General features: G+C 34.8%; 1 protein-coding gene across 1 annotated transcript in view; it reads right to left on the reverse strand.

Moving 5' to 3' along the window:
* The window catches only part of CFAP47 (cilia and flagella associated protein 47), a 480485-nt gene that overhangs the window by 360596 nt on the left and 104511 nt on the right, over window positions 1–15378 (reverse strand). Inside the window, 4 exon segments of the mRNA XM_033201412.1 lie at window positions 2924–3004; window positions 3006–3117; window positions 6238–6397; window positions 15134–15228. Coding sequence (XP_033057303.1) covers window positions 2924–3004; window positions 3006–3117; window positions 6238–6397; window positions 15134–15228 — 448 coding nt within the window.

Raw genomic sequence — 15378 nt, forward strand, 5'->3', positions numbered from 1 at the left:
TTTCCATGAATGATTTAAAATTGTATCAAATGCCTTTATTCTCAATGTATGAAAATGATCATATCATTATTCTCTTTAACAACATTTTAGATTTTTTGATGATAGACAAGCCTTGAAATACTGGAATACAAACAAGTTGGTCATGATCTATCTTACATACACGTTGTTTGATTCTTTTTTTTTTTTTTTTTTGAGATGGAGTCTTGCTCTGTTGCCCAGGCTGGAGTGCAGTGGTGCAATCTCGGCTCACTGCAACCTCTGCCTCCCGGGTTCAAGCGATTCTCCTGCCTCAGCCTCCCAGGTAGCTGGGATTACAGGCATGTGCCACCATGCCTGGCTAATTATTTTTAATATTTTTAGTAGAGACGGGGTTTCACCATGTTAGCCAAAATGGTCTCCATCTCGTGACCTCGTGATCCGCCCGCCTCGGCCTCCCAAAGTATTCGCAGATTCTTTAAGGATAATTATATGTATGTTCTCATAACACAGTTCAGCCAATAATTCAGCTTTCCTATACTGTCATTTCCTGATTTCATAATAGAAATTTCTGAGATCATAAAACAAATTAGGGCACATTATTATTATTCTATAGTTTGATAAATCTGTTTCCTGAAAGTTCAGTAAAACTTGACTATAAAATCATCAGAGGAAGTTTCAAGTATTAACCCAAAGGCTTTCTACTTGTTCCAAGTATACTTTTAGTAAATTATATACTTCTACAACTTTCATATTAATTTAAGTTTTCACATGTATTGGAATAGACCTCCTTATAGTATTTTGATTATCTCATTTTTTCTTTGGATTTATGGTTATGCTTTCTTATTTCTAATATTATTTACTGTCCCTTCTGTTTTGTTCCTTGTCAACCTCACTGTATTAGTATCCATTGTATCCTCTTTCAAAGGAGAAACTTGGCTCCGCTGAGTTTCTGTTTTGTATATATTTTTATACTCCTTTAATTTCTACTGTGTATAATTTTATCTCAACTTCTACACTCCATAGGTTAGTCTAAGAGACTATTATTTGTAATCTTACTTATAAAGTTGGATGTTTAAAATTTCCAATCTTTTTTCTTTCCTAATATCACTATTGAAGGTTACATATTTCCAAGCATGGATAATTTTACTGTACTTTATTAAGGTTTTTTCTTCAGTCACTGAAATTTTGATGTTTATTTAATAAAACAGATAAAGTAAACAATGGTGCTGGCCTAATTCTTTATCTAAAGAAAGTAGCAAAAGTCCCAGTAGCTGTTTTAAATTTAGTTTCCAGCTCTAATGTCCAGATGGTGTTTATAGTACTTGATGGTATTATACACTCATGATTCTTAGTGAATGCTTTCAAGATTTGGAATCTAGTATTTTAATTATTATTTATTTGTGAAATTCAGTATAATTCCTTCTTTTACTCTGTAGAATTTTTTTTTTAACATTTTCTAACTCATGGTGGATTTTGTTGTCTTTTCTTTATTGACTTTTAGTTAATTATATTTATTTTTGGAGAACATAGTCTATATTATGTCAACCTTTTAAACATTTTGGAGACATGAATTGTAACTATAGAATCATACATTGTCAATTTCTATAAATGTCTCATGATTCATTTAAAAATGTGTATTCTCTAATTGTAAGGTGCAATTATACATGTTAAATGAATGAAGCTTGTTACAAATACTGTTCAAATATCTTGTCTCTGGACTCATCAACACTTCTGATACATGTTTTAACATCCCAGAGTTATGAAGGACTAGTCAAATTTTCCCATTTTCATTTGGAGGTTACATATTTTAAGACTATTTTAATTATGCATAGAACTTTAGAATTCTGTTGGCTTTCATGTGAATTTAATCTTTTATAATTATTTGATGACTTTTATATCTTAAAAACACACTTACCTATAGAGGTTATTGCATTTGAAATTAATACTACTACCCAGCTTTATTTTGGTTATGCTGTTATATCTCTTCCTATCATTTCACTTTGGTGCTTCTCAGCTGAGGGTGATTTTGCTCCCCAGGAGACATGTAGCCATGTGTAGAGATATATTTTTTGTAACATCATAGGGAGGAACGCTATTGGGTAGAGGCTATGGATGTTGCTAAACATTCTACAATAAACAACATAGCCTCCATATATATATATATATATATATACACACTTTCAACTGTAATTAAGGTCTCTAATTAATTGACTTTGAATAAAGCAAGAGGGAGATTGTCATGGATGGGTCTGACATAATCAATTGAGATCACAAAAGAGGGTTTGAAAGTCAGAAGTAGAGAAATCTGAAAGATGGTATACTTTTGGCCTTGAATTAGTTGTACACCATGTTGCAAGGATGTGACCACATGCCTAGGACTTGAGGGTGGACTGAGTGTGTTCCTAGGCAAAAAAATGATGCTTTAGTTCTATAAGGACCATGAAATTAATTCTGCCAACAACTTGAGAGCTCGGAGGAAGACTGAGCTTCAAGTGAAAGTACCACTCCAGCCAACACCTTAACTTCTGCTTATTGAGACACTCAGCAGAGGATGCAGCTAAGCCAGCTGGACTACTAAGTCAGAGAAACTGCAAGATAATAACAAATTCACGTTGTTTGAGATATCAAATGCATGTTTTAAGGCACCACATTTGTGATAATTTTTCACATAGCACCAGAAAACTAATATATTGAATTTTTAGGCTTGCTTACTACTCCATGAAGAGAGACACAGCAAAAAAAAGAAAAAAGAAAAAAAATTACAAGAAAATCAATGACTGTGAGATAATTAAGAAGATTTTTTGTTTTTTGTTAAATTTTAATATATAATATTTTAAAAGTTCTTTTCAACTGTAGAAACAAGCCATTCTTATATAATTCTCATATAACACAGACACAAACAAAAAAGCACATAAAGAAAATGTGGTAAATTCACATTATTTACCTGAAATAGTTTTGAGGTAAAACGTTAATATCCATCACAGTTGTTACATCCAAAGGAACAGGAGTGAAAAATATAAATGAGGTCAAACAATAATTCTGGTGATTTTACTTCTCCAGTAAGACATAACATTTTATAGCAAACAGGAATATCATTCAAAAACATAGGAATATCTGCTGTGTATCTTCCAGGACAATCTAATGAAAAACAAAATTTTAAGGGTATTTTAAATTAGTTAAAACACAAAAAATTTACATAGCTGAAACATAAACATTACTAAATTTCAAAATGTACAATGATGTTACAACTTAATGGGGCAGAATAAATTTCCCAGAAATTAGATTTAGCTTGCTGAAGAACTTAAGACACGTAATGAGGTGCTGTTGAAAGAAAACTGTTTTAAAATACAGCTCGACTAGAAATGGAGCAAGTCTCTTTAATGTAGATTTTCATAATTTGGGGAAAATAAATATAACCTGGGAAAGCAATGCAATAGAACATTTAAAAAAAATTATTCTCTGTGTTTTAATAGAAGCTTCCCAGACCTTTAGAATATGCAGTACGAAGATGAGGTTAGATCATTGCCATAAGGATTCCAGGGGACTACTGAGAAAAGGAAGTCCTGAGATGAAAGGAATGTGCTGTATCCCAGATTTTTAAGTTTAAGAAATACTACCAGGGTTGACTGGCCAATTTTACCTGGTAGGAAAGGACAGGAAATTCCCATGCCATAGCTTAATAAGAGAAAAGGTAGTTTGCATTAGAGAGCAGGGCTCAACACGGGAAGCTGAAAGCTAGTTTCTGAGGACAGTTTTTCCATCACAGCAAGTAATCAATACCCTTTCACACCAAAATCTCCAAGCATAGTGTGTGACAGAGAGAAAAGAGTGACTCAGTGATTGTGATTTCAAGCTGATATCTTAGAACCTCCCAATGAGACACCAGTGCACCTTAGCAAAGATTGGGGCCATCAAGGGTATCTTCAGAGCAGAAAATGACAGTGCACTGGGTGATGCAAGACCATGTTCAAAAGTGACACTTAGTGCTAGAAGCAAAAGCAACGGACTCATTGAAATCATCAGCCATACTAGCGCTCTCTGTACTGAAGGCCATTACTTAATCAAATAAGCCCTTTACCTGATCAAGTAAGTAGTCTAGGGTTCTTGGAAAAAGGAGGCAGCTGGAGAGGAAAGGAGAGGAGGGATAGAAAAATAATGGGCTCCCTACTAATAATGACAAATGAGTACTGGAAAGACTATGTGAAAAATTTTTAAAAATTACGTATAGTTTGAGCTGATAAAATAAGCTATAAGAGAATATATGTATTTAAAACATTACAATCTATAGGGAATCATGGTTTCATTTCACAAATTTTATGTTGTTAAACTTATTTTGGGGAGAAAAAATAATTTCAGAGTTAGGGAATGTTTTAAGACTTACTGAATTCTGATTATTTCAGAATTTCAGACCTCTTAAAGGGTTCTGGGGTGATAGAGAAGGAGATTCTTTGTATAACCTCAGACTATTGGAGATTCAATCATACCCCTTTTTAGCTGAGAGTATTTTCTCTCTCATCTGAGATGTAATTTATAAAGGCATTTTAAGCATGTTTAATTCTTAAGAGTTAGGTTGTATTGACCAGGCGTGGTAGGGCGCGCCTCTAGTCCCAGCTACTTGGGAGCGTGAGGCAGAAGAATCATTTGAACCCAGGAAGTGAAGGTTGCAGTGAGCTGAGATTGCACCACTGTACTCCAGCCTGGCAACAGGGTGAGACTCCATCTCCAACAATAACAACAACAACAAGAACAACAACAAAAACAAAACAACAAAAGAGTAAGGTTGGGAGCCTAATAAAGGAAACCATAGATTTGACTGATAGGGCCCCGTCCCATATTAAACGAAAAGTCAAAAGGAAATGTTTCTTATTTCCTCCTAGATTGACCAGTCCAGTGCATTTTGTCTGAAGAAAAATATTGACAGGGACATAAAAGAGAAGTTCTGAACAGAAATATGGATGGTAGGTTCAGCTGGAATAGCCTTTGTGCTAGCTCTTTCGAACTCGAATATGGTAGAAATGGAGAATAAACTAGAGAAATACATAATAAAACTTATTTTTACTAAACAAATTTCAGAATGCAAAGAATAGTTGATACTTTCTATCATATTTTCAGAGATTTAAAGAGACGTAGTAAAAAGATTAAACATTTTTAAACCTACTAATCATAATGTGCTATGAGATGTTTCTCACACGTAAAGCTAAAATGATTATACAATGCCATGCTAATAGATATAGCAGAACATCAAGTTAATGCAACGCAGTGCTAATAGAACATTATTGAGAGGGAGAGAGCACAGTGCTCAAGGAACTCTCTAATAGCTTAAAAGCTATAACAGATTCTTACCCTGCCTGAACTTCTACTGATAACTGAGCCAGTTGCAGGTATTTTATCTAGATTACCATATGTATAAAACTTAGTGTCCTCATAATATGGGTATTTTATAAGTCTAATAAAGTGAAAAACAGATTACACTGCACTATAGTGGCTGAGTGTGATAAGCAGAATTCTGAGACCATTCCTCAAAAATTAAAAAAGAACCACCATATGATCTGGTAATCTCAAAGGAATGAAATCAGTATCTCAAATATCTGCACTCCTATATTTATTGCAGCAAGATTCACAATAGCCAGATTATAAGAGTGTCCATTGATGGATGAGTGGATAAATAAATTGTGATGTATGTATACACAATAGACTACTATTCATTCATACGAAAGAAGAAAACTCTGCCCTTTGCAAAAAAAAAAAAAAAATGGTTGAACCTAGAGGATATTATTGTAAGTAAAATAAGTCAGACCCCAAAAGACAATTACTGTATAATCTCATTCATGTGGATTCTAAAAAGTCAAACTCACGGAAGCAGAGTGTAGGGCATTGTCTTCTAGGGGCTTGGGAGTGGGGGAAATGGGGAGATGGTGATCAAAGGGTACACACTTTCAGACATAAGATGAACAAGTTTCTGGGGATCTAATGTACAACATGGGTGATGATGGATATATTAAGTAATTTCATTGTGGCAATTATTACACAATGTATACATACATCAAATCCTCACATTGTACACCTTGAATATATACCAACTTCGTCAATTAAGTAATGTAACATTCAAAAATGAGATTAATAAAATTGTATTATTTATAATTATTCAAATTAAAAGAAACAATAAATAATCTAAATTTCTGTATACATAATAAAACAATGTCATATGTGAAGGATAAATTGAAAGTATAACCACAAATAAAGGAGAAAAGATCTTACTTGGACAGAAATTTATGGAAACATTATACTTTGCATTTGGTCGTATAATCCCATTCAGTACACTGAACTTGAATGTGCCATCTTTGAAAAGTTTGCCAGTATTACTAAGATCCAAAGTCCATGTCACATGGTGTTTGGTAATATTATATAAAACAAGATTCTGCTCACACACAAAAAAAGACAAAAAAAAGTTAAAAATTATAGCATGCAAAATAAAATTTAGTTGTATTACCATCTCAATTTGATGAGCCTATGTATAAATTCAAATGATTAATCATAGATAAAATGCTTTAAAATGATATTAGACAAGGGGTTTTTAGTCTGATAAAACTGTTCTCTATGGCAATGAAGTGGTAGACACATTATTCCATGCATTTTCAAAACCCAAAGATCTTACATGAACATAAATGTATGTAAATCAAAAACAATCAATCCAGCTGTAATACAGTGCATCACAGTCTGTAATCCGTCTTGGAATGTTGATACACTGTATTACAAATGTGTGAAATAACCTCACTGAATGTAGTTAGGGTAGGGAGAAATTGACCTCAGTAACTTTGAAAAACTGTGTTTTTGACTGAAAGCTACCAGGCTAAAGAGTAACAATTGTGTATGAATAATGTACTCTAGGTGATAAAGGTGTCAGCAATTTTAACAGGCTACAGTTAGAAATTCTGAAACTTCTTTACTTGAAATTAGGATTAAAATAAGTAAATAAAGTGTAAAAAATGAGAGGCAGATTGCTCGTTGTCAGAGAAATTAGTCAAAAATGAGTAAGAGAGAAAGATGGGAATGGACATTCTGGTGCTAGATTAGAGATATCAGTCTGAACTGGTGTTAGTTAGATGGATGTATGGAGAGAGAGAGAGAGAGAGAGAGAGACACATATAGATAATTATAAGTATATGTGTATATGTGGATTAGTATGTATACACATATTTCCTGACTATATTTGTTGAAAGGGCCTAGAACCTGTGACACTGCAGTAGCAACTCGTATACACAGTACTTAGACCTTGATTTCTAAATATCATTCTACAATAAAAAGTACTAAGGGATCTTGGAGAAATGTTGATTTTAGAGCTGGAGCAAGTAAAATAAAAGATGAGCCTAGAATATTTGGTAGTACCACTAACTAAGAAAATACTTCAAAATCACAATGATGGGAGCCTGTCAAGGACCAACGTAAAAGAGCTTATAATGGCTAAAGCAGAAACAATTTCAGCAACAAAATAAATAATATAATATTAAATTATAACTGAAAGTATAAAAATAAATATATGTGTGTTCATGCTGATATATTATGTAACAAAATAAATAAATAGGGAGAGGAAATAATCTCTTTTAAAGAAAATTTCCAAGTAATATATGTAATATATAAGTAGCTTAACCTCCTACCACTTGATTGTAGGCTAAAATTGATCACACACTTCCAAAGGATAGAGTATGGAAAGTGAAAAACAGTAACTTCACAGTGGAGAACCTAGGAGAAATCACCAGTAATTAGTCATTTTCATATCATGTATTCCTTTATATGATGTGAAAAAAAATTATTTCACCTCAGTAACATTCTTCTTCAAAACCCATGAAAATAACAACTCAGTCTAATCAGGTGAAAACACCAGACAATCTCAATTAACAGATATTTTCAAAAAATGCTGGACAAATACTATTTAAAACCGTCAAGATAATAAAAAATAAGCAAGATTGAGAGCCTGTCACAGGTTGGATGAGACTAAATGCAATGTGCTATCCTGGTTGGACCCCGGGACAGTAAATGGACATTAGTAAGAAACCATTGATTTCTGAATAGAGTCTGTTGTTTAGTCAATAATGTTGTACTATGTTAATTTCTCATTTTTTTAATTATACTTTAAGTTCTAGGGTACATGTGCATAATGTGCAGGTTTGTACATATGTATACTTGTGCCATGTTGGTGTGCTGCACTCATCAACTCGTCAGCACCCATCAATTCGTCATTTATATCAGGTATAACTCCCAATGCAATCCCTACCCCCCTCCCCCCTCCCCATGATAGGCCCCGATGTGTGATGTTCCCCTTCCCGAGTCCAAGTGTATCTCATTGTTCAGTTCCCACCTATGAGTGAGAACATGCGGTGTTTCGTTTTCTGTTCTTGTGATAGTTTGCTAAGAATGATGGTTTCCAGCTGCATCCATGTCCCTACAAAGGACGCAAACTCATCCTTTTCAATGGCTGCATAATATTCCATGGTGTATATGTGCCACATTTTCTTAATCCAGTCTGTCACAGATGACATTGGGTTGATTCCAAGTCTTTGCTATTGGGAATAGTGCCGCAATAAACATACGTGTGCATGTGTCTTTATAGCAGCATGATTTATAATCCTTGGGTATACACCCAGTAGTGGGATGGCTGGGTCATATGGTATATCTAGTTCTAGATCCTTGAGGAATTGCCATACTGTTTTCCATAATGGTTGAACTAGTTTACAATCCCACCAACAGTGTAGAAGTGTTCCTATTTCTCCACATCCTCTCCAACACCTGTTGTTTCCTGACTTTTTAATGATTGCCATTCTAACTGGTGTGAGATGGCATCTCATTGTGGTTTTGATTTGCATTTCTCTGATGGCGAGTGATGATGAGCATTTTTTCATGTGTCTGTTGGCTGTATGAATGTCTTCTTTTGAGAAATGTCTGTTCATATCCTTTGCCCACTTTTTGATGGGGTTGTTTGTTTTTTTCTTGTAAATTTGTTTGAGTTCTTTGTAGGTTCTGGATATTAGCCCTTTGTCAGATGAGTAGATTGCAAAAATTTTCTACCATTCTCTAGGTTGCCTGTTCACTCTGATGGTAGTTTTCTTGCTGTGCAGAAGCTCTTTAGTTTAATTAGATCCCATTTGTCAATTTTGGCTTTTGCTGCCATTGCTTTTGTGTTTTAGACATGAAGTCCTTGTCCATGCCTATGTCCTGAATGGTACTACCTAATTTTCTTCTAGGGTTTTTATGGTATTAGGTCTAACATTTAAGTCTCTAATCCATCTTGAATTAATTTTCATATAAGGAGTAAGGAAAGGATCCAGTTTCAGCTTTCTACTTACGGCTAGCCAATTTTCCCAGCACCATTTATTAAATAGGGATCCTTTCCCCATTTCTTGTTTCTCTCAGGTTTGTCAAAGATCAGATGGCTGTAGATGTGTGGTATTATTTCTGAGGACTCTGTTCTGTTCCATTGGTCTATATCTATGCTTTGGTACCAGTACCATGCTGTTTTGGTTACTGTAGCCCTGTAGTATAGTTTGAAGTCAGGTAGCATTATGCCTCCAGCTTTGTTCTTTTGACTTAGGATTGTCTTGGCAATGCGGGCTCTTTTTTGGTTCCATATGAACTTTAAAGCAGTTTTTTCCAATTCTGTGAAGAAAGTCATTGGTAGCTTGATGGGGATGGCATTGAATCTATAAATAACCTTGCAGTATGGCCATTTTCATGATATTGATTCTTCCTATCCATGAGCATGGTATGTTCTTCCATTTGTTTGTCTCTTCTTTGATTTCACTGAGCAGTGGTTTGTAGTTCTCCTTGAAGAGGTCCTTTACATCCCTTGTAAGTTGGATTCCTAGGTATTTTATTCTCTTTGAAGCAATTGTGAATGGAAGTTCATTCATGATTTGGCTCTCTGTTTGTCTGTTACTGGTGTATAAGAATGCTTGTGATTTTTGCACATTAATTTTGTATGCTGAGACTCCCATACAATAATAATGGGAGACTTCAACACTCCACTGTCAATATTAGACAGATCAACGAGACAGAAAGTTAACAAGGATATCCAGGAATTGAACTCATCTCTGCACCAAGCGGACCTAATAGACATCTATAGAACTCTCCACCCAAATCAACAGAATATACATTCTTCTCAGCACACATCGCACTTATTCCAAAATTGACCACATAATTGGAAGTAAAGCACTCCTCAGCAAATGCAAAAGAACAAAATTATAACAAACTGTCTCTCAGACCACAGTGCAATCAAACTAGAACTCAGGACTAAGAAACTCAATCAAAACCGCTCAACTACATGGAAACTGAACAACCTGCTCCTGAATGATACTGGGTACATAACGAAATGAAGGCAGAAATAAAGATGTTCTTTGAAACCAATGAGAACAAAGATACAACATACCAGAACCTCTGGGACACATTTAAAGCAGAGTGTAGAGAGAAATTTATAGCACTAAATGCCCACAAGAGAAAGCTGGAAATATCTAAAATTGACACTCTAACATCACAATTAAAAGAACTGGAGAAGCAAGAGCAAACACATCCAAAAGCTAGCAGAAGGCAAGAAATAACTAAGATCAGAGCAGAACTGAAGGAGACAGAGCCACAAAAAACTCTCCAAAAAAATCAATGAATCCAGGAGTTGGTTTTTTGAAAAAATCAACAAAATTGACAGACCGCTAGCAAGACTAATAAAGAAGAAAAGAGAGAAGAATCAAACAGATGCAATAAAAAATGATAAAGGGGATACCACCACCGACCCCACAGAAATACAAACTACCATCAGAGAATACTATAAACACCTCTACGCAAATCAACTAGAAAATCTAGAAGAAATGGATAATTTCCTGGACACTTACACTCTCCAAGACTAAACCGGAAGAAGTTGAATCCCTGAATAGACCAATAGCAGGCTCTGAAATTGAGGCAATAATTAATAGCCTACCAACCAAAAAAAGTCCAGGATCAGATGGATTCACAGCTGAATTCTACCAGAGGTACAAGGAGGAGCTGGTACCATTCCTTCTGAAACTATTCCCATCATAGAAAAAGAGGGAATCCTCCCTAACTGATTTTATGAGGCCAACATCATCCTGATACCAAAGCCTGGCAGAGACACAACAAAAAAAGAGAATTTTAGACCAATATCCTGATGAACATCGATGCAAAAATCCTCAATAAAATACTGGCAAACCGGATTCAGCAGCACATCAAAAAGCTTATCCACCATGATCAAGTGGGCTTCATCCCTGGGATGCAAGGCTGGTTCAACATTCGCAAATCAATAAACGTAATCCAGCATATAAACAGAACCAAAGACAAGAACCACATGATTATCTCAATAAATGCAGAAAAGGCTTTTGACAAAATTCAACAGCCCTTCATGCTAAAAACGCTCAAGAAATTCGGTATTCATGGAACGTACCTCAAAATAATAAGAGCTATTTATGACAAACCCACAGCCAATATCATACTGAATGGGCAAAAACTGGAAAAATTCCCTTTGAAAACTGGCACAAGACAGGGATGCCCTCTCTCACCACTCCTATTCACATACTGTTGGAAGTTCTGGCTAGGGCAATCAGGCAAGAGAAAGAAATCAAGGGTATCCAGTTAGGAAAAGAAGAAGTCAAATTGTCCCTGTTTGCAGATGACATGATTGTATATTTAGAAAACCCCATTGTTTCTCAGCCCAAAATCTCAAGCTGATAAGCAACTTCAGCAAAGTCTCAGGATACAAAATTAATGTGCAAAATCACAAGCATTCTTATACACCAGTAACAGACAAACAGAGAGCCAAATCATGAATGAACTTCCATTCACAATTGCTTCAAAGAGAATAAAATACCTAGGAATCCAACTTACAAGGGATGTAAAGGACCTCTTCAAGGAGAACTACAAACCACTGCTCAGTGAAATCAAAGAGACACAAACAAATGGAAGAACATACCATGCTCATGGATAGGAAGAATCAATACCATGAAAATGGCCATAATGCCCAAGGTTATTTATAGATTCAATGCCATCCCCATCAAGCTACCAATGACTTTCTTCACAGAATTGGAAAAAACTGCTTTAAAGTTCATATGGAACCAAAAAGAGCCCGCATTGCCAAGACAATCCTAAGTCAAAAGAACAAAGCTGGAGGCATCATGCTACCTGACTTCAACTATACTACAAGGCTATAGTAACCAAAACAGCATGGTACTGGTACCACAAACAGAGATATAGACCAATGGAACAGAACAGAGTCCTCAGAAATAATACCACACATCTACAGCCATCTGATCTTTGACAAACCTGAGAGAAACAAGAAATGGGGAAAGGATTCCCTATTTAATAAATGGTGCTGGGAAAATTGGCTAGCCGTAAGTAGAAAGCTGAAACTGGATCCTTTCCTTACTCCTTATACGAAGATTAATTCAAGGTGGATTAGAGACTTAAATGTTAGACCTAATACCATAAAACCCTAGAAGAAAATCTAGGTAGTACCATTCAGGACATAGGCATGGACAAGGACTTCATGTCTAAAACACCAAAAGCAATGGCAGCAAAAGCCAAAATTGACAAATGGGATCTAATTAAACTAAAGAGCTTCTGCACAGCAAAAGAAACTACCACCAGAGTGAACAGCAACCTACAGAATGGGAGAAAATTTTTGCAATCTACTCATCTGACAAAGGGCTAATATCCAGAACCTACAAAGAACTCAAACAAATTTACAAGAAAAAAACAAACAACCCCATCAAAAAGTGGGCAAAGGATATGAACAGACATTTCTCAGAAGAAGACATTCATACAGCCAACAGACACATGAAAAAATGCTCATCATCACTCGCCATCAGAGAAATGCAAATCAAAACCACAATGAGATACCATCTCACACCATTAGTTGAATGTCATTAAAAGTCAGGAAACAACAGGTGTTGGAGAGGATGTGGAGAAATAGGAACACTTTTACACTGTTGGTGGGATTGTAAACTAGTTCAACCATTATGGAAAACAGTATGGCAATTCCTCAAGGATCTAGAACTAGATATACCATATGACCCAGCCATCCCACTACTGGGTATATACCCAAAGGATTATAATTATTCTACTACAAAGACACACACACGTATGTTTATGCGGCACTATTCACAATAGCAAAGACTTGGAATCAACCCAAATGTCCATCTGTGACAGACTGGATTAAGAAAATGTGGCACATATACACCATGGAATACTATGCAGCCATAAAAAAGGATGAGTTTGCGTCCTTTGTAGAGACATGGATGCAGCTGGAAACCATCATTCTTAGCAAACTATCACAAGAACAGAAAACCAAACACCGCATGTTCTCACTCATAGGTGGGAACTGAACGATGAGATCACTTGGACTCCGGAAGGGGAACATCACACACTGGGGCCTATCATGGGGAGGGGGGAGGGGGGAGGGATGGCATTGGGAGTTATACCTGATATAAATGATGAATTGATGGGTGCTGACGAGTTGATGGGTACAGCACACCAACATGGCACAAGTATACATATGTAACAAACCTGCACGTTATGCACATGTACCCTAGAACTTAACGTATAATTTAAAAAAAAAAAAAAAAGAAAAGGTTCTCTGCTTTTAACCACTCATGTTATTAGATTGGGGCCACCTAGATAATTCAGGAAAATCTTCCTTCTCCGAGTCCTTTACCATAATTACATCAGCAAAGTATCTTTTGTGATATAAGGTCATGTATTCACAAATTTTGGAGATTAATCCTTAAGCATCTTTGGGGCCATTATCTGCCTGCAGCATGAGTATTTTATGTTTATCAGCTTCACATACTGTCTTTTGACTGCCGACTAGGAAAGATGAAGATGCAGCTCATTGGTACTACCTATACTCCTCGCTCCACTTCTTATTTTGGAAATTCATATTTTTTTAAATTCTTCCATTAGTCACTTGGGAATTTTAAGCAAAATATATATATACCTCTTGTTTTTCTTATTCTCTCTACTTTAGACAGTACCCATTAATTACCCAGTATGTAAAATGAGTTTTATTTCTTTATTTCAAAATCCTTAAACCTTCTGTCAAATTAACCTTCCATAAACACATTACGTCTTCTCTGTACCATATATCTTATATATTATGACTGCAAATATCATTCATGGGAGTTTAAGTAGAAGATTAGAGTCACATTTTTTTTCTCCATGGGGCCAATGTCGCTCTTTCTCCTCAAAAGAGAGAATGCTCTTGATGTCTAGATCTTCTTTGCTTACATCGATTGAATAAAATTTCAATGACACAAAATAATCTACATTTATGAAGGTATTGTTTTTATCTGAAATCCATTAAATTCAGTTGCCTTTCTAGTCCGACATATAGGTCTTTGTATTCTTGAAGTTCTATTTGAAGTAGAAGTTTTCTTGACTTTTGATACTCTAAACAGTCACATTTTAATTTCAGTAGATCCTTCATTGATCTCTAACTATAATTTTATATAGCATTCTGCTATGTTTTATTAAAGCAATGCTAAATATTCTCTCCATATAATTTTTCTTCAATGCTATAAAGGTTCAAAATTGGTTACAGGTATAGCGATATATAAGACAAAAAGGGGCAGTGCAAATACAAATTTCTATAATGTGTCCTGAACTTCTTTTTTTGCACGTCTCTCTGTTTTCCTTCCTAATTAGAAGAGAGGCAGAGATATCCCATAAGAAAAAAATAGTAACTTAATATAGAAGCTACTTTACTATTATTATTATTCAGATTTATTATTGCCTCCTAGCACATTTTCTTTTATCTATGAATATATTTCATATTAATTTAAATTATAGCTTCTATTTGTATAAGGAGAATGGGATAATTTAATTATATTAAAATTACTTTAATATTCTTATTAATTATATGCATATATGTATTTATAAATAGCTGTATATGTAATTGTACATTTTGAAAATTACTCCTGAGAAATTTTATATGTAAGTTTTCTAAAAACACCAGTATTCTTGCTCCAATAGCATAAACAATTGGGGAGAATTAATCATAGGGAATAGTTCATATGACTCATGCTTATGAATAATCAACTTAACAAACTAAAATTCATAATCATGAAAAGAATGGTAAACTGTATCACTTCTTTATACATACCTGAGTTTTTGTGACCTTGTTATTAGGATTCATCTCATGTAAAGGGATTTCAAATACAAACTTAGTACTAGATAAGTTCAATGGTGATTGCAGTGCTGTGAGAGGAACATAAATAAACTGATAAAATGTCAACAGATATAAGCCCATAGGTACTTCTTAGTATACTTTAAAACATTAAACATTAAGAAAATAAGATTTGTTTCTATATATTTTTATATTCCCAACCAGAAAATAAAATAACATTT

Source organism: Trachypithecus francoisi, unplaced genomic scaffold, assembly GCF_009764315.1.
Source record: "Trachypithecus francoisi isolate TF-2019V2 unplaced genomic scaffold, Tfra_2.0 Lachesis_group6, whole genome shotgun sequence".
NCBI classification, from domain to species: domain Eukaryota; kingdom Metazoa; phylum Chordata; class Mammalia; order Primates; family Cercopithecidae; genus Trachypithecus; species Trachypithecus francoisi.